This window comes from Trachurus trachurus (genome assembly GCF_905171665.1).
Source record: "Trachurus trachurus genome assembly, chromosome: 21".
Taxonomy (NCBI): domain Eukaryota; kingdom Metazoa; phylum Chordata; class Actinopteri; order Carangiformes; family Carangidae; genus Trachurus; species Trachurus trachurus.
This window is the reverse complement of record NC_139899.1, coordinates 29,658,273-29,678,073: the sequence shown is the minus strand read 5'-3', so window position 1 is coordinate 29,678,073 and position 19,801 is coordinate 29,658,273. Positions and strand designations below refer to the sequence as shown.

General features: G+C 42.7%; 1 protein-coding gene across 2 annotated transcripts in view; it reads left to right on the top strand.

Annotated features, from left to right (window-relative positions):
• caska (calcium/calmodulin-dependent serine protein kinase a) overlaps positions 1 to 19,801 on the top strand; it is a 176,918-nt gene that overhangs the window by 69,221 nt on the left and 87,896 nt on the right. For both annotated transcript variants that reach the window (XM_083997044.1, XM_083997043.1), the window contains exons 3-5: positions 10,889 to 10,994; positions 19,061 to 19,138; positions 19,238 to 19,310. In XM_083997044.1, coding sequence (XP_083853170.1) covers positions 10,889 to 10,994; positions 19,061 to 19,138; positions 19,238 to 19,310 — 257 coding nt within the window. The remainder of the gene's footprint in view (positions 1 to 10,888; positions 10,995 to 19,060; positions 19,139 to 19,237; positions 19,311 to 19,801) is intronic.

Below are 19,801 nucleotides of genomic sequence, written 5' to 3'. Positions count from 1 at the left end.
AGATGTGAGTAGTTATTTAGGGTTTAGTACCGTACTGACCGACAGCGCTCGTATCAGCTGTGACGCTGCAGAAACGCTGACATCAGGAAAACAGCCGGTCTTTGATGATCAGCTGTGTCGCCGTGGATACGGAGAGAGCTGCAGATAATTAGAGGAGCTTCACCTGTCACATCACACGCTCAGTCTGTGGTCGAGGCTAATCCAGCACGACAGGCGAGTCAGGGCGCTCACTTCTGATTACACACACACACACCTAGACACACACACACACACACGCACACACGCACACGCACACACGCACACACACACACACACACACACACACACACACACACACACACACACACACACACACACACACACACACACACACACACACACCTGACTGTGTAAAGTGAGATTAGTTTGAAATTGAAGGTCTTGTTTTTATTCTGTGGTTGCGAGATGATGATGAGCTGAGGTCACACACACACACATTGATCTTACCATTAATACAGCTGCACACACACTCGCGCACATAGACACAGACTCACACACACACACGAGGGAGGTGAGGTCTGAACAAAGAGAAAGTGTCAGGTTGTTTGCTTTTCTCTCCTTTGACACTGAGATGACAAACTCCAGCAGGTTGGGAACTGAAAGTCTAAAACACCGGCTCTTGGTACCAAATCTGGTTTTTAATTTACATTTCAGTTCTGCTTATCGGTTCTTGCCAGGACCTTTAGTTATAACATGACGCATTAAAGCAGATATCAGCTTCACGGCCGTTTCGGCTAATGCTGCGTTCAAGGCAGGCTTTTGAAACCGTAAGTTACAGCTTCAAGTCACAACTACGACTTGGTAGCGTTCCAGGTAACCCGTAGCTCGTGTTTTTACCATCCTGTTGTCTGTGAAAGTTCCCTATAACGGCCACTCGTAACTTCCGACCCGTGAACTCGTACCAGATCGAACTGGTATGACTTCACAGGAAGGAAAAACACAAAGTACGAGTTTCTTTGAACGCACCATGAGTTAGCAGCCCCCGCCCTTGTCAGGCATCAATTGGTCCTCGTGCTACGTCACCACATTCACGCGCATCCCTTGGCTGCACACACAGCCCTTCATGCTGTTCTCTCTCCTCATTGGATAACACTTGTATCCCACAAGGAAAATTTTCTCCTCGGGTTACAGCAGAGCAGAGTGACGGAGAGACTCGTGTTTAGGCTGAAATACTTCATGTAAGTGATTGCTGACGGAAAATAGGACTATTTAGGACTTATATTAACAAAAACATTCCACTGATATCTGCTTTAACAACACGCTACAGTTTGCTCCACAGACAGATAACATGTGTAACAGTAACAGTAGGCTAAGTAATGTTTTAAAGGGATAGTTCAACATTTAGTCAGATGCTCCTCTCACCATAATAATCCCTATAGTCATAGCAGTAGGTTCATCACCTTTAATTATCGGTGCATGTTGTTTTGAGATCAGCGGGGCAGAGACGTGAGCTGCTCAGTGAACACAATGGAGGTGAACGGTCCAGGTCAACCCGTCCCTCATCAAACTCATCAAATACATAATCCAACAACTCCACAACGCTCTGGTGGACAAGTTGTGACCTGCACATTCACCACGCTATGAGATAATAACACAACGTTACCAGACAGAGTTGTTGTAGAGGCAAATGCGTAACCGGAACTACATTCCAGACACGGCTGCTGGGCGGAGGGATTTCAAAAGCGCAAGGTAGTTCAGAGTATTTGCTTCATATGTCGTAATGTTACATAATTATACATGATTATCTCATAGCGTGGTTACAGTAGCCTACTAACTCCTATGACTACAGGTATTATGGCAATAGGATGACTTTGCAAAAATGTTGAACTATCTCTCTTAAGAATTGACGCACACACATTATTTTATTTTTATGCATTGTGCTAATGTGTGCCGATTCACTACTACAAGAACAAATGCACATTTTAAGAACCAGCAACAGCAGCTCAGATTAGCTAACTAACCAACTAGTTTACTAATTAACTAGATAGATAGATAGATAGATAGATAGATAGATAGATAGATAGATAGATAGATAGATAGATAGATAGATAGATAGATAGATAGATAGATTCTGAATCCACTTTCTGTGAAACACAATAAACACGCTGAGGACGCTCAGATTTCAACAGCTGAACGTTATGACATCACAAAGAACAGACTGAGCTCAGCGTGTTTTAGTTTAAAGGTTCGTTAGAGTCGTTTCTATAAACAGGAAGGAGTGTTTTCATCGTGGATCTTGAACACCACCTGGAGTTTCATCTCCACGGAGACCGTTGATCAAACATTACCTCCCTTCTCTGATATTATCGGACATAAATCCAGATCAATGACAGGACGTTAGAGGAGCGATCAGGTTTCAAGTCTGTTTCCTGCTCACTGTAGAGCTGAGAGCCCATTATATAATATTATTATGATTTTAATAATAGTGATTCATTCTTATTCATCACCTTGTTGTAAAAGAAAAACTCAATTAGATGAAGTTCTTGGTCTTCTTTTTATTCTTTAATAAATATGTCTACATGATGGAATATAACACTGCCCAATTACAGCTAAAAGGACCTGTTTTTATGAGAAGGTGGACCCCAGTTACTGACTATCTCGCTTAGGACTCTTATACACTTATTTATTTATTTATTTTTTTTATTATTATTATCTAAAATATCCCTTGTTTGGAGTACAGAACTAGATAAGATATGTGCTATCCCCTTTACAGTGCTATCTCTGTGTGACAGATATTCCTTTGTGATGTTAATTAGTGTGAATGCTGAAAGCATTCACACTATTGTTCTTCTGTTCGGCCATTTTCTTCCGCCTTTTTACGGTCTTCTTCTAGTCCTTCATACTTTGTGCTATTTCAACAATTCATATATCAAAACGTGCAGCTTTTTCTGGACTTTATCGGATGTATTCAAATTTTTCATACTTTTTATACTTTTTCAAATATTTAACTTTTTCTGATTTTTTTTCAGCTTTATAATGGGTGTGTGTTGCGTCTAACGAGCAGAGCTAGAGTGGTGCCAGAGTGGAGAGAGGCAAAAAAACATTCTAGAGTTTTTCTGGCTAAACTGTCAGCACGGCCACAAATTAAACTCTAGACAAATTATTTTCTCCAGTTTTGTAGCCACACTTGTCTTCTGGCTAAAATTCTGGTCAAAAATGCAAAGAGACTTAGATAATAATTTAAAATATTTTTTAAATGCAGCCAGGGAGCTCTCTGCTCTCATTCAGCCCAATGCATTTTTTTCACAGCAGCAGGAGAAGGAGCTCAACTTTGTAACTTGCTGTTAAGTGCTTTTTAATTCGTTTTAATTCACCAAAAAATAGTCACAGGTCACAAAAAAGTTATCTTCTTACTTGGTGTGGCTAATTTCTGCACTTTCCTTACTTCTTTTTTTAAAGCAGAAGCCAGTGATCCTCTTATTAAAGGTTTTCTTTGCCCCTCACATACTGTCTCTGTGTCTGTAGCCAAGTGGTTAGCTTGCTGGGCTGAGACCTGAAGGTTGCTGGTTCAAATCTTGCCTCAACAACAATTATAGTGAATTATTTTCCCAGTCGTCCTCTGTTGACTTCTGATAACTTGCTTCATGTTGAAACTGCTGCTCTCAGCCTGAAATTCACAGAAATTTTCATTCTAAGTCATTCAAGCTTGACTCTCAAGCTTTCTTGGTGTTGACAGTGTTTCCAACAGGTGCAGCTTTGGGCTCGTTAACTTCAGAGTAAGACAGAGTGCAGCTCATCAACAGACAACAGTCTTTGCAAATGTGTGTACACTGTGGCCTAGAGGCAGAGTGAAAGTCTGCTGACCATGAGGTTGTGGGTTCGATTCCCACCTCGGTCAAACATTTGTATGGTGATCAGTCACTGCTTGCACTATTTGCTAATTCTGCAACAGCGTTCAGCTGCTTTCAGCATTCACACCATTTCCATTCTTGGAAATGTTTTTTCTAGTTGCCTGTTAATGTGCACTGAAGGCAATAAAGTAAAAAAAAAAAACTTAATTTCACATTAGTCATTTACATAATAAAAGATCAATACTTGTCGTCTGTGAATCTCACACTATAACCACAGGAAACATCATCACTCTATAACTCTATAGTGTGTGAGACGGATCACAGGGAAGTTTTTCATCACTGTGTGTGTATGTGTGTGTGTGTGTGTGTGTGTGTGCCGCCTGGTCAGCAGCCTCCCCAGTCATTTATATCTAATCACACACACACACACACACACACCTCCCTCCCTCTGCAGCGCTCAGGAACTCATCCATCTCTCTCTCCCTCCCTCCCTGAAGTGTTGATTTGTTTTTATTTCCTCCCCCTTTCCTCTTTTTTTTTAATATATATATTTTGTTCTTTTATTTTTCTGACGGCCGGTAGAAACACCACACCACCACAGTAATCAAACACACACACACACACAAACACACACACACTGCCCGGCTCGCTCAGACCCAGAGAAGTGGGTCAAATGGTTCGTGTCTTGGCAGTGGACTGACACACACACACACACACACACACACACACACACACACACACACACACACACACACACACACACACACACACACACACACACACACACACACACACACACACACACACACACACACACACCCACCCACCCCAGCAGCAGCAGCAGCAGCAGCAGCCTGTCCGGAGGTCTGTGTGTGATGAATAGGTCACAGCCCTCTGAGGGGATGAGAGACAAACGCCGGCCAGACAATGAGCAAAATTCATCATGTGCCATCGCCTGCTCTTCATCCCTCCTCCCTTCTTCTCTCTCCCTCTCTCCTCCTCTTCCTCCTCCTCCCTCTGCTCTTCATCCTCTCCTCTGCCTCTTCTCACCTCCTTCATCTTCTCTCCTTCACAGCTGTAAAAGCAGCAGCAGCAGCAGCTCCTCTGTGTTTGTGCTGTTGTTACTCGACTGTTGTGACATGTCGGTACTAAACTGTCACACACACACAACACATGAACACACACAACACATGAACACACACAACACATGAACACACAGACACACACACCTCAGCTCAGTGTGGTGTAGCTGTAGCTGTCATAGCGAAGCCTCTTCCTCCTCCTCCTCCTCCTCCTCCCAGCAGGAGGAGCAGAGATCACATCTGTTCTCCACCTCTTCCTACCATTTCTCTGTCTCTCTGCGTTCCTATGATGATGCAGTTGTTACCATGGACACAGATGGATGTGTCTCTTGTCCAGATGTTGATTGACTGTACATTTATAACAGGTGATTTTAGACTCAGAGTCTGTGAGGGTTCAGGTTTACACCGATGTGATTAAATCCTGGTTTAAGTTGAAGTTCTGTTGCTGTTTGAACTCGGTTTAAGTCGAGATTAAATTTGAATTCTTGTTGCACCAAGGTTTTAAATTGTGATCTGATCTCTCTGCTAAACATGAAACCACCACTTGAGGAGGTTTAACTTTTACAACAGCTGTGTTTTTAAAGACAAATCGACCAAACTAAAGTTGAGTTTTATGACAAAAATGAACGTTGTTTGAGATGCTGGTTCACACAGAGGAAACTGAGCTGGATTGATAAAACATGGCAGTGACAGAAAACACAGTGCTCCAACAATTACGTATGTGATGTTTTATTTGGAAAAAGCTGCTATAAAATGCTGCAGATTATTTATTTAATTAAAATTTTGATTTACACACTCATCCATATTGATTAAACTTAGTTTAAATTCAGTTTTAACCTGGCTTTAATAAAATGAGTTTAAAGCTACAGTTGGTAAGTTGACGAAAATGTAAAAGTAAGGTCAAACCTTGCTGGTGCAGTCAAACCTGATGCATTTAGTTCTCGACTATCTTAAACTGTACTGTGGTGCAATGAATTCTGGGTAAAATTAAGACTTGAAGCAGAATATTTTGGACTACTGGAACAAGTTTAAAAGACCTTTAACTTGATAAATTCAACACATACTGACACAATAATAATGTTTTCCTGTCGTCGGCGGTGGCTGCTGCTGCTACTTGTCAGCACAGGTGTCTCTGATCGTTACCATGGTAACACTGGTCTCAGACCTGAGTTAACCTGGGCGGAAGGTGTAATATTTGTATTATATACATATACACTGCTCAAACAAATAAAGGGAACACTTCAACACCACATTTTAGATCTCAATTAATGAAATATTGCAGTTTAAAGTCGTTATTCAATATATAGTAGAGTGTGTTGAGAACAAAATAACATAAAAATGATCAATGTAAATCAAAATGATCATCCCAGGTTGATTTCACACAGGTGTGATATACTTGGAGTTACAATGTGTTGTTTAAGTGTTCCCTTTATATTTTTGAGCAGTGTATATATAATGTAGCTCAGTAACAGTGTTGAGATGATTTCCTCCTCATTGGATGGAGCCTCTTTGTTCGTCTCCAGCAGCAGTGAACAGTGATGGAGACGAGCTGCTGCAGCGGTGGCGGTGAGCTCACAGTGACATTACCGCTGGCGGTCGGTCGGTTGCGTGGCGCAGCGCAGCGTGGCTCGGTGCTGCGCGGCCCTCCAGGTAGCCACTTATCCGGCTTTAGCAGCATTAACATGATGTTTGCAGCAGCTCTCGCCTGGTGCTCGTCCTCGGAGGATTAGTTGAATGTTAGCGCCGAGGCTGCAGCTCCACCAGACGCTCAGAGCTTTCATTAAATGTCACTGCGCACACACACGCACACGGCCGCTGTTACTGTAACTATTTATTATTATTATCATGGCTCACCACATGTGTGTGTGTGTGCAGGAACATGCTCTTATTCCCCAGTGTTGTGTTGTCGTCTATGCATCACCTCCAGCAGCAGCAGAAAGTGGATATGAAGCTTAGCCAACACACACTGTATTGATTTCAAAAGTGAAAGAAAAAGAAAATGTGGAGAAATAAGGAAAACAAACGATCAAAACTGATCTAGAAAACCAAAAAGCACAATTGCATGAATGGATACAACATCCTGTGTGCATCTCATATGTATAACATTTACATACGTACATGTTTCTTGCCTCAGTTTGTTGCATTTTCAATATCCAACACACACTATAATACACACACAGTCAGTCAGGGTGTGTGTTCTAGCTCAGTCTGGTTTTTTAAAGATATATAAGACAGGAGGAGGAGGAGGAGGAGGAAGGATGAGGAGACTGAGAGGAGGATGTCTGTTGATGTCACTCTCATCCAGGTCCAGGAGCTTCAGGGCTTCCTACTGTAGTTTCATATTTCCTCTGAGGAAAGAGAGAGAAACGCCGTCCCACAGTTCTTTGCTGCAGCAACAGATAAAAGCGATAGTTGGGATGGATATGATGATGATTAATACTCGGTGATGTCGTTATTTAAGTGGCGTTTCACTGATTGTGCACGTACAATATGCATGATGTGATGTTTATGGCCAGAAGAGTTCAAAGGTCAGTTGTCGTTATGTTGGTGTTTCCTTCACCACGGCAGCTGCAACTTTTATAAAAACTTTGAATGAAGAGAAGATGATAAACTTTAATGTCATAGAAATAGTTCAGAGCTTAAAGCTAGAGGAGAACTTTAATGTGTCATTTTAACTTTGAGTTGATTATTAAATCTGCTGGTTGAGAGTTCGCTGTTGATCAGGTCACAGACGAAGCTATTAGTTTATGAATTGATGAATCTGTCGCCACTGGTTTGTTGTTTCTACAATAAAACACTGGACATGTTTCAGACTGAAGGAGACGTTCATAATTAACAATTATTGATCATTACTAATCAGGAGCTGCAGCCTCTTGTTCTTCACTCCACAGGAACATCAGATATAGAAGGAGCCGTTTGACGGAGGTAGAAGAGGTTTTATTATTTTATCTGCAGCTCTGGGATGAACTTGTCTTTAAAAAAAGAAGAAAAAAGTCTTTTAGGTGCTGATTTTTCCAGGTGAAAGGAGTTGGACAGTGAACGCCTCGTGGTCACCTCTCAGTGTTTGTGCTGCTGCTGCTAGAGGCTGTCGACACTTGAACGCACCGCGGTCTCTGCTGCTGCTCACTGATATTAAAGTAATGACTCATCTTTATATCATCAGGACTTCACTGCTCTTAAACACATCTCATATAATCCTGAATAACTCTGGGATGTCTGAAGTCCCTGGTGGAGAGTTTCAGCTCTGACTGATCCTCCAGTTATTGGACAGATTAACACCGGTCCGTTAAAAACCTGTCCAACCTCCCACAGCTTCACTGCTCCGTCATAAAGTCTCAACCATTAAGAAGCTGCTGGAATCACTTCTGCTTTTTTCTTTTTTCCTAAAAGAAATAAGTAAGATGATGATGATAATAATAATAATCATGATAGTAATTTAATTAAAAAGCATCAGTGGAATTTAAGGGGAGACACTGCAGGTGAATAGGGTAAAGATTTTAACTAACAGATATCACCATGAAACTTCCCATGTTTATCACTTACATTAAGACAAATGTTTTTTGTATTACACGTTTTGTCAAATTTTATGTTTAAATATGTAAATGAGGCAATATCTAATGAAATATGCGCTAATTTGCATACATTTCCAGAACTGAAATCTGAACAATGGATAAAGCAGCTTTCAAAATTCTTGTTTTATTTGGTTGATTGTTAGAGTCAGAAGTTTTTACTGGAGGGATTTTGGATATCTCTTTTTATCACTCTGTAAATGAGAAAATACTGTCACTAGTCCTAAAAAATCCAATTTCTCCATGTTTTTAGGAATAAAATGTTGTATAAATCAGGCTGTGAATGATATATCAACAATCCCCTCTGTAAAAACCTTCAGAATATAGACAGGTATAGAACTGGAAGGTTTGGTGTCTCTAAGTGCTGCTGAAGTGGAGATTTCTAGCTCAGAGTCTGAGGAAAAACTCATTTTGAGAAAACGGCCTTTAAAGTCTTGTACTGTAAAATTCCATAGATTGTTAATGTAAATCGTACTTTTACGTTTTGTTGCGGATACGAAGGAGATGACAGTTTTTGGAGCCTACATCATAGTTGAGGAGAGAGAGAGCTTTACAATGATACCTGACATGACATGGGTCAGACTAACTTTTGGTGAATTTAGGAGAAATCTACTGACGAAAGAGACTAAATGAAGTAAAATAAAAACCTTAATGTGAATTCTCTACCATTTCTTTTGACTTTTCTGAGAGAGAATACATGTTAAGGAAGAAAAATAGCCCAAAATATCAAAATTGATCAGTGCATGAAAGAACAGTAGCGTCTCGCCTTAGAAATGTCTTTAATTCTGCAGAAATCCTGTGACAGTCACAATCAGTCTGGTGTGAGGATGAAGACGTGTCCGACCTGCTGCGTGTGGTTGTTTTAGCTGAATAACAAGGGAGAGGGGGAGGGAGGGGGGGTATTGATGAGGAGGGGGGGGGGGGGGGGGTGTTTAATTAAGAACAGACGAGTTGTTGGAAGAATATGAAGGATGATGAAGGAGGACGAGGACGAGGACACAGAGTTTCCTCCAGAGGAAACCGTCGTCACAGCTGCTTGAAGCTTCACTTCTTTCCTATGGTGTCGCTGTGTGACATGTTGTATTGATCTGGTATTGGGTCTAGTATTGGTTTGATCAGGTGACGACTTATAGTTGCTGCTGCTTTTCTGTTAGTTTTTATTTTATTTCATTTGATTTGTATCAGCACTAAAGTAAATGTTCAGTCTCTTCCTGCTGGTCGAGGCTGTGTGTGTCTGTGTGTGTGTGTGTGTGTGTGTGTGTGTGTCTGCCTGCTTTGTTCCTTTCAGCTCCATTAACCCTCCTCTTCATTAGGAACCAATTAAAGTGGTAGACGCCTCGTCGTAGCCAGGCAGCAGGGAGAGGAGCTGAAAATTATGGGATGGATGGATGCAAACAAACAAACAAACAGGGGCACTGTACTAAAGCAGAACACACACACACACACACACACACACACACACACACACACACACACACACACACACACACACACACACACACACACACACACACACACAGAGAAACCAGTGATTTACATATGAGACTCGTCTTCCCTGCAGATGAGTCATCGTGTTTTCTCAGCCTCATGCTGCTGCTGCACCGTGTGTGTGTGTGTGTGTCTGTGTGTGTGTGTGTGTGTGTGTGTGTGTGTGTGTGTGTTACTCTGAAGGCGTAGTGTGTGTTGTCTCTGGTGCTGCAGTGTGTCAACCACAGGTGTGACATCACGATGATGTCAGAGAGACGTGTATATATCTTTAGTTGAAGTTAAACTGGCTGTGGCTCTTTGTTTCTGCACCTGAAGCCTGATGCTCATTGGTTGTTGGTTGTCCTGATCTACCTTTATTTTGAAGGAGCTTTAATGCAAACATCTACCTTTATTTTGAAGGAGCTTTAACACAAACATCTACCTTTATTTTGAAGGAGCTTTAATGCAAACATCTACTTTTATTTTGAAGGAGCTTTAACACAAACATCTACCTTTATTTTGAAGGAGCTTTAATGCAAACATCTACTTTTATTTTGAAGGAGCTTTAATACAAACATCTACCTTTATACTGTTATTGTTACGTTTATTTCTCTCATAATTTCAGTTCTTCAGGATGTAAAACAACATTCATCAAAGTGACACAATAATTTTTTTTTTTTTAAGTTGAATTTGAAAACATTCAAACTGGACTTTATTAGATGAATATGTGTAAATATGATCAATAAACTGACAAAGTATTTGCATTTACTGTACATGGATGGTTTATATGTTAATAATATTCCTCTTACATGTTGCTGTTCTACGAGATCTCATCTGGTCTCAGCTGCTGAATGATCAGAGCTCATCACATGTTCACTTTATAATGTAGATGTCCTGTAGCTGTTGATGCTAATCTCTCTCCCCTCTCTCTCCCCCTCAGATCTGAAGAGGGAGGCCAGTATCTGCCACATGCTCAAACACCCCCACATTGTGGAGCTGCTGGAGACCTACAGCTCCGATGGGATGCTCTACATGGTGTTTGAGTTGTAAGTCACACACACACGCACACACACACACACAGTGAGGAGGTACCTGTGGGAAACTGAGGTGTGGATGCATCTAAAGAGGAAGAGAGTGTGGGGCGGTGCGTGGCACAGTGGTTAAAGTGGCCGCCCCATGTAGAGGGGCGTCCCCGGTTCGAATCCCGCGTCGGGCAGCCCTTTCCTGCATGTCATTCCCCCTCTCTCTGCCTCCCCCTTTCCTGTCTATCTCTACTGTGTACAATCAAATAAAGGCAAAAAAGCCAAAAAATATATACTTAAAAAAAAGAAAAGAGGACGAGAGTGAGGAATGAATGAATTTTTATTTTCGAACATGTATAAAAAAAAAAGTAACTATTTGTACATACAAAAGAAAGAAAAAATAAAAATAGAGCCAAGACATAAGTAAAAAAACTTTTTTAATTTCCCACCCGTTTTTAACTATTCTTCAGTTTGTAACTACACAGATATCCTTATAACTACATAATACACCTATATAAATATATACCATTATACACTTCATAAATATAAATTACAAAAATAAAAATATACTACTGTACATACATATCCTTATATATATATATAAATAAACTATCCCCATAAATAAGTATATACCATATACTAAGTTAGTATAACAATCAACACTCCAGAGGAGGACGAGGCTGCAGCTCTGGCAGGACGGAGAGGAAACAAACCCTGAGGTGGTTTTATATAATCTGAGCTGATATGAAAAAGCTTATTAGCTGAGGAGAAGAGGGAGGAGGAGAGGAGGGAGGGAGGGGGAGATGGGGGGAGGAAAAAGGGGGGAGAGAGTGAGTGCTCCTCTGTACATATGGAGGCAAAGAGATGAGATTAAGATTTCACACTTGCTGCTACCTCCAGCTCCTCCTCGTCTTCCTCCTCCTCCTCCTCCTCCTCCTCCTCTGTATCTTCATCGCTCCTCTTCTTCCAGAACTAATTCCTTTATCGTTTAATTCTGTTATCGCTGAACCGGAGAAGGAGAAGAAGCGTTCGCTCTGCTTTGCTCCGCTCGGCGTCGTCCTATCACACGGCTCGGTGCGATGGGGGAAAAACTCTCAAGGAAAAAGACACGTGAGCTCCGTTTAAAGGGATTTCCACAGGGGCTTTCTGAAAATATTTTTATTTTTTAGATTTATTTTTTTGGGAGCTGGTTTGTTTTGGGACTGGCAGGTGGATCTGAGACGGCGAGGAGCGGCGGTGTTCCTCTGAGAGACGACGGTAACGAGTGGGTAAACAAACACAGGCGGCTTCATGTCGTTGTCCCAGTGCAGAGAGAGGAAACCAGACCGGTTCACTGGTGCAGGAGGAGGAGGAGGAGGAGGAGGAGGAGGAGGAGGAGGAGGAGGAGGAGGAGGACGAGGAGGAGGAGGAGCAGGAGGAGGAGGAGGAGGAGGAGGAGGAGGAGGAGGAGGAGGAGGAAGAGGACCAATCAGCTGCTCACTGGAGATTTAAAACACAAGGAATCATGGGAAACCTCCAGAGCTCAGACTCGACTGCACTCATTTGAAAATATCAGCTCAAATCCTACAAGTCCTGACACCAGGGGATGGGTACCGACCGAATTCAGAACTTTTATTGGTACCGACCGAATTCCCACCTAAAGTATCGATTCACGTGAAGTCGAACGGTTCCACATTTCGGTACCTGAACGCACCTTTGATATAGTCTATGGGAGAGTCTGTGTGACACAAATATTCAAGCCCCCTCGGCCCCTTCAACACACTAACACACACAGTCATTTAAAAATGAAACAGACTGTTATGAGAATCGTTACCGAATGAGCGGTCCGCCGCAAGGTCCTCCCATTTGTGACCTTTTGAGAAGCTGCTTGAGCTGGTCCTTCAGCCTTTTCACACAGAACCTCCTGAGGCTGTAGGAGTCTCTCCATGTTTCTCCTTCTGCCTCAGTAAAAAGGAACATTTACATTTTTTCAGACAAGATGATAGTCTCATGAACTATTCAATTTTTTTTCATTGAACGACTATTCAAAAATAATTTCCCATCCTTAAAACATAAATACTAAGGAAATAAATATTCAAAATTCAGAAATTTGACTACAAAATAGCTTTAATTACAAGACATTCACACAAAAAGGTACCGTTGTGTTCTAGTACTGGTTCCCAGGTACCGAGTATCGGTACCGTATCGATTCAAATGTGAAAGGTTCCCATCGCTACCCGACACCTGCTGCATCTCAGGTTGTGTTCTTTACTTGTGTTTGTTCAAACACTTCATTATTATTATTATCTTATTATGGGATCTTTCTGATGAGATGAGATTAAATCCCAACCCCAGAACAACACGGATCAATAATATCCAGGTCTAAATGAAGAAGTTTGAACTCTTTCTCCTCCTGACATGTTGATAAACTTCTCAGTCTGGAGGAGGAAACATGTGACCCATTAAAACAGTTGCAATCATCTCTAATTGGATCTGTTGACCCACGGTTGTTCCTCCCCGGGCCCAGCAGGGGCCCCGCACCTCAGGTTGGGAACCCCTGATCTGATCTAGTTGTTTGACTCATCCAGAAACTGAACTCACTCATTCATAATGTTTTGTTTTTATTTCTCTATGAAGCAAACCAGATATAGTTTTCCTGCAGACCTTTGTCCTCCGGTCCAGTTCTTCCTGGACCGGGTCCAACCAGGACTCTGCAGGTTGTTGCCGTGGCAGCAGGACGGAGCCGTGATGATGCAACGACTCAGTCTGTCCTCACAGACGGTTTCTCTGTCGTCGACCTCGACTCCGGCTCAAAATAACTTTATTTATCTGTGTGAGGAAAAACAAAACACCAGAAAGAAGAGCGAGTTCAGTTCATCTCAGCTGGAGACAAACAGAGAGAAGTTCTGCACCAAAACAAGACGTCACATCTTCTCCAGTTTCTGCAGGAAAAACTGTCAAATCATCTGTTTCTACATTTTAACTCTAGTGTCTAAACCTTTTGGCTTTTGCACGTTGATGTTGATCCACTGGACCTGAGCTGCTGAAACCTAAAACCTCTGACTGGTTGTGTATCTTCAGTCCACTTCCTGTCGGTGTGTGTAGTTGAATCAAAGATCCTCTACTGTGACAAGATGGCTCATTCAGGGATGCAAACAGCGCGCCGAAAAGCGAAACTCGCTTTTTTCATGACCAATTAGGTGACTTGTGTGAATCATTCAGATCCGAAGAGATTTTGTTTTGAGGGGGGGGGGGTCTCAGCGTCTCAGCTGGGGTCAGTAAAATGTTTTTCTAACAGGCTGACAGTGACAATCACGTGAAACTGAGGCGAACTCATTCATGGTTTCTGATCATACTGATAACTGCCGACCTCCAATGTTGACGCGCGACGTGCGCGCTGGTTACCCAAAGCGGCGCGTATCCGCGTGCAGTCGGTACGTACATTACTGTGTCAGGCAGGTGTCTCCCACGGAGCTCTGCCCCGTTTCAGAGGTGAAGGAGAGACGTCGCCTCCGCGATGTAGAATGTGTTCAATTAAAGTGAAACTAACACATTATATAGGCTATGTCCATTACACACTTTTAGGCCTTAAAATGTCTTAAATTTGTTGAATTATTGTGTTCAAGTCTTAAATAATTTTAGACAGGTCTTAAATTTTCTTATGCCCACCATGGGCGAGCATTTCACTCGCATTTGCCCCTAAAAAAAAAGACATGTGTGAACCGGGAAAATCACAAAAAAGAAAGAGCACAACCTGCGATTGGTCCAAAACTACAAATCCCACAATTCTCTGGCCTCAACAATAACAGTAGTTAGTGTAAGTAAGAGAGAGTGGAGCTGTAGGTGAAAAGAGGAAACAACGCACGTCTGGTCCTGTTCTATGTTGTTCGTTCACACCGTCACCGTTTATTCGTTACGTCCGCGGTGTAAAAGGCCGTGACGCAAAGACGCGATTAGGCGCGAGACGCGGTATACGCGACTTTTTTTTTTGCGACGCAATACACGCGATTCTTTTATGGCGACGGGACCCTCGCGTCTTCGTCTATTTCATCGTGTTTGGTGGGAAGACCCACAGGGGCTTCCCACACAAACACGAGGAACGCTTTTTTTTCGCGCGAGCTTTTACGCGCAACCAAACGCGAGATACGCGAGAAATGCGATTTATCGCTCGTTTTCACTCGTTTCAAAAAAAATTCACGAGCCCGCCAACAACTTTTTTTTTTTTTTTCAAAGGAGGTTCAACTGGACTTAGTTATTTGTCTAGGAAGACGTTTCACCTCTCATCCAAGAGGCTTCATCAGTTCATGTAGCATCTGACCAGGCTGGGACTGGACCAACTATCTGGTGTGGAGACTCAGTATAAGTCCAGTTGCTTTCGATTTAACCTCCTTTGAAATACTATGACCTGGACAAATGAGAATATGCACAGGCCTACAACAACATTTCTGCTCTCACCAACCATGGTTGAGGTCACAACGCTGCGCTGTAGCTGCTCTGGAAGTCCGAGACACTGAGGCCAAACGCCGCCGTCGCTTCTGATCCATGACGGCGAGTTCCGGGCTGATGAGCTACAGAGACTTTAGTCAAAGAGGAGCAGTGCGTCGCTGTGTCGGACTGTTTGTTTGGATTTAATGAAGAAGCTGCACAGAGTCAGGTGAGCAGAAGCTGCCCCCCCCCCCTCTCACCGTGGAGCCGCTGCTGTCTCACAGCCACCACCGACCCCTAGAATAAAACACCACTGGACGGTCGCTGCGTGGATAAAATGCTGACGACCAAAACAGCCGCCACCAGGTCACTGACTGGAGAGTTTTAAAGTCGGCACATGAACGCAGCTCAGACCGGCCGGTGCCTCAGCGCGGTGATCAGCAGGACGCTATACCCAGTACCGGCCAGCTCAGTACAGAGGGGGGGGACGATAACGTGACGCACAGTATACTGTTATGAGACACATTATGCATCCCAACTGTCTTTTTTTTTTAGAGGATTTTTTTTTTTACCAAGAATGCGCCCAAAAAAATCATGATCCAGGGGCCAAAATTCGAAACAAATATATATTTTTTAAATCATAGGCTAATTCTCATTATTCTCCTGATGTCGGTTTAATGTAAACAGATTGCGCTGATATGCGTCATGTGACAGCGGGGCAGAGCTGCAGCTGCTGTGCTGTGATGGACCTGATCAGACTGGTGGTGGTCCACAGTGAATCAGTCCCAGATCCTCCACCGTCAGCAGATCCCCCGAAAGCCCCCGCAAATAATACATCGACAAGAAGTTAAGTGGCAAGTTGCACCTTTTCGTCGTCTTATTATTTGCGGATTATTTTTTTTATAGCCTATATAACGTCACTGCAACACGCGGCTCTCAGTGCTTGTCGGTGTTATGTCTATAAATTGTGAAATAACTTTTCCTCGATAGAAATATGAGACGTCACGTGGTCGATAGGTTTCATTCATTCATGTTTTGGCAGACAATACAAATAACCAATGATAATGAGATTTCCACCGCGCCGAACCAATCATGTGGCTGGAATAGAGCCAGTCAACAGTAACATGTGCATTTGTTTGGGTTGCTGCAGATGTGCACATCAGCTGACACCGCCGGTAAAAGAGAGAGAGAGAGAGAGAGAGAATGAGTGTTGTCTCGAAAAAAAAACAGTGAAGGAGAACTTGGACAAGTGACTGAAAAGACGCGTGGTGCGTAATGGGGACACCAGGCAGCTGGAGCGGACTGCGGTCACGGTGCGGCCGCTCTGCTGCTCACCTCAGTGTGTGCGACAACTCATTCATGGTTGTCTCTGATTACACTGGTAACAGCCGACCTATTCACCTCCAATGTAGACGCGACGTGCGCGCTCGTTACCCAAAGCGGCGCGTATCCGCGTGCATTCGGTGCGACGGCGCCGCCGTTTCCCCCCCCCCCCCCCCCCCCCCGTGCATGTCCGTTGCTGTGTCAGGCAGGTGTCTCCCACGGAGCTCTGCCCCGTTTCAGAGGTGAAGGAGAGACGTCGCCTCCGCGATGTAGAATGTGTTCAATTAAAGTGAAACTAACACATTATATAGGCCTATATGTCCATTACACACTGAATGGGATGTTAAATCCCATGTCTTTATTTCTTCTGTTTATTTTAATAGTAATAATTATGACTAACATTCAGTGAAGACCTAAAAATCAGTATCTCCAAAATTGAAATATTGCAATGGTTTTTATTTTTTTAAAGCATTTTTAATCTAGAAATGTTGGCCTTCTGAAAACTGTCCATCTATATGCACTCAATACTTGGTTGGGGTTGAACTACTGGAAATTGACTTTTCTGTGATATTGTTAATGGTGAGGCCCCCCCCCCCCCGCCCGCCCGCCAGACAATTCCTCTCTTTTTTGGTCCTGACCCGTTTGCATCCCTGTCATTACAAGCTGCGCCAATGATATGAAATGGTTCAGCTACAGTCATATTATTTAAAGGGATAGTTCAACATTTTGGCAAATTGGCCCATTGCCATAATAATCCCTGTAGTCATAGCAGTAGGTTCGTTACCTTTAATTGTCGGTGCAAGCTGTTTTTAGAGCAGCGGAGCAGAGCCGTGAGCTGCTCAGAGCTACGCTACGGAGGCTCATGGGATTTCTTGGTTTCCCTCATCAAACTCATCAAATACACAATCCAACAACTCCACAACGCTCTGGTGGACAAGTTGTGACCTGCACATTCACCACGCTATGAGATAATAACACAACGTTACCACACAGAGTTGTTTTAGAGGGAAATTCATGCAAAACCACTGATGCACGTTGCCTTCAGGGACAGTTTTTCATCAAGCAGTCTCTGAATTTCCCTCTAAAACAACTGAGGCAGAGGAGTTCAGCTCGCTGCTCGGGATGTTTCTGCTGCTTCTCTCCTCCTCCTCCTCTTCCTCCTCCTTCCTCTTTGACTCACCGTCTTTGTCCAGAGTTTAAATCTGCAGCTTCATTCAGTTTTCTTCAATAATTTACCTGCTTATGAATAATTTCTACATTTTTCAATTCTTCCATCTTCTTCTTCATCTGCTGCTGCTGATGTTCGTCCAGCTTTTGGTCATGTTTGATGATTAAATGTTTTATGATTCTCTAATTCTTGAAGGTCGTTTTCACCTGAACGCAGCGCTGCACCTTCTCACCTGTGGGGGGAGGGGCTCGTGTCGTGTGTTTGATAATAATGTGGACGCATCATCACATCCACCTGCTCCCTGCTGAACTCAGATTATTATTATTAAAAAAAAAAAAAACTCAGATTATTACATCACACAGAGGAAGCTTTAAGTAAACGATGTAATTGTTGAAATAGTGACAGAAGTTTGATAAATATCAGTGTTCAGTGTGAAAAAAAAAATAGAGAGTCACCTGGGTACATCATCTCCTCAGAAACCCTCAGTTCCCTCCTTAAAGGGATAGTAGCATTTTTTTTAAAAGTGGGGTTGTATGATCTACAAATAGCCCCTAAGTACTTTAATTGCAGTAGAAGACTCTCTCTAGCAACGCCAGCCCATAATAGCCCTGCCCAGAGATTTACAACATACAGTGTTGTGAACAGACCCAAAGAAACGGCCTATTTTCACGGCCTAAAAGAGGTTTTACCTGAAAAAAAATACACAGTTCCATTGTTCACTATAATATAATTTTTTCCAGCCCTTCAAAGTGCAGGAAAAACACAGTTTTTATTTGGACCTAACCAACTCACGTATCCCTCTGCCCAGGGTTAGCGCCCGCCGTTCTGTAGTTGGTTAGGTCCAAATAAAAACAGCGTTTTTCCTGCACCTTGAAGGGCTGGAAAAAATTATATTATAGTGAACAATGGAACTGTGTGTTTCTTTTCACGTAAAACCTCTTTTAGGCCGTGAAAATAGGCCGTTTCTTTGGGTCCGTTCACAACACTGTATGTTGTAAATCTCTGGGCAGGGCTATGGGCTGGCGTTGCTAACGGGAGGAGTGCAGAGAGTCTTCTACTGCAATTAAAGTACTTAGGGGCTATTTGTAGATCATACAAAAAATAACATTCACCTGGATACACCTGGTTACATCATCTCCTCCACCATCCAATCACAGAGCTGCAGTGACTCTCTCTCTCTCTCTCTGTCTCTCAGTATGGACGGAGCAGACCTGTGTTTTGAGATCGTGAAGAGAGCGGACGCCGGCTTCGTCTACAGTGAAGCTGTGGCCAGGTGAGCACTGTTCACCTGAGTGGTTTATTTTTTTGTTTTCTCCTCCTCCTGTTCTTTATTTTCTGATTTATTCATTTTTATTTTGTTTTTCCTCCTCAGTCACTACATGAGACAGATCCTGGAGGCGCTGCGGTACTGCCACGACAACAACGTCATCCACCGCGACGTCAAGGTTCGTCTCTCACCTGACTCACCTGACGCTGCACCACATATATATATATATAAACACACAGTATGAACAGCTGCTACAACCCCTTTAATAGATTTCACAGAATTCAGAACAGAATAATTTTAGCCGAACACCTGAGTTGACGCAGCGAGTTGTTGAACGATAGAAATAGACTGCAGACGTAGAAGGAGGAAGTGAAAGGACGGTTGTTCAGTTCAGTTCAGGTTCAGGCTGAAGAGAAATTAAAAACCTGAAACTGTTCTGAGCTGAAGAGACGAGTTGATCAGTGAGTCGAACAACAACGATGCAGTCGACGACTGTTTTCTTAATTTATCATAAAAATGTGATTTAAAGGGAAGGTTTGTGATTTGTTTTCTCTGTTTGATCTGATTTCACATAATTAGATTATTGATTTCTATCTTTGTTGATCAGATTTAATAAGATATTTGAAGATGCTCAGACTTGGACTATGAAGATTTTCTTTTTCATTTTAC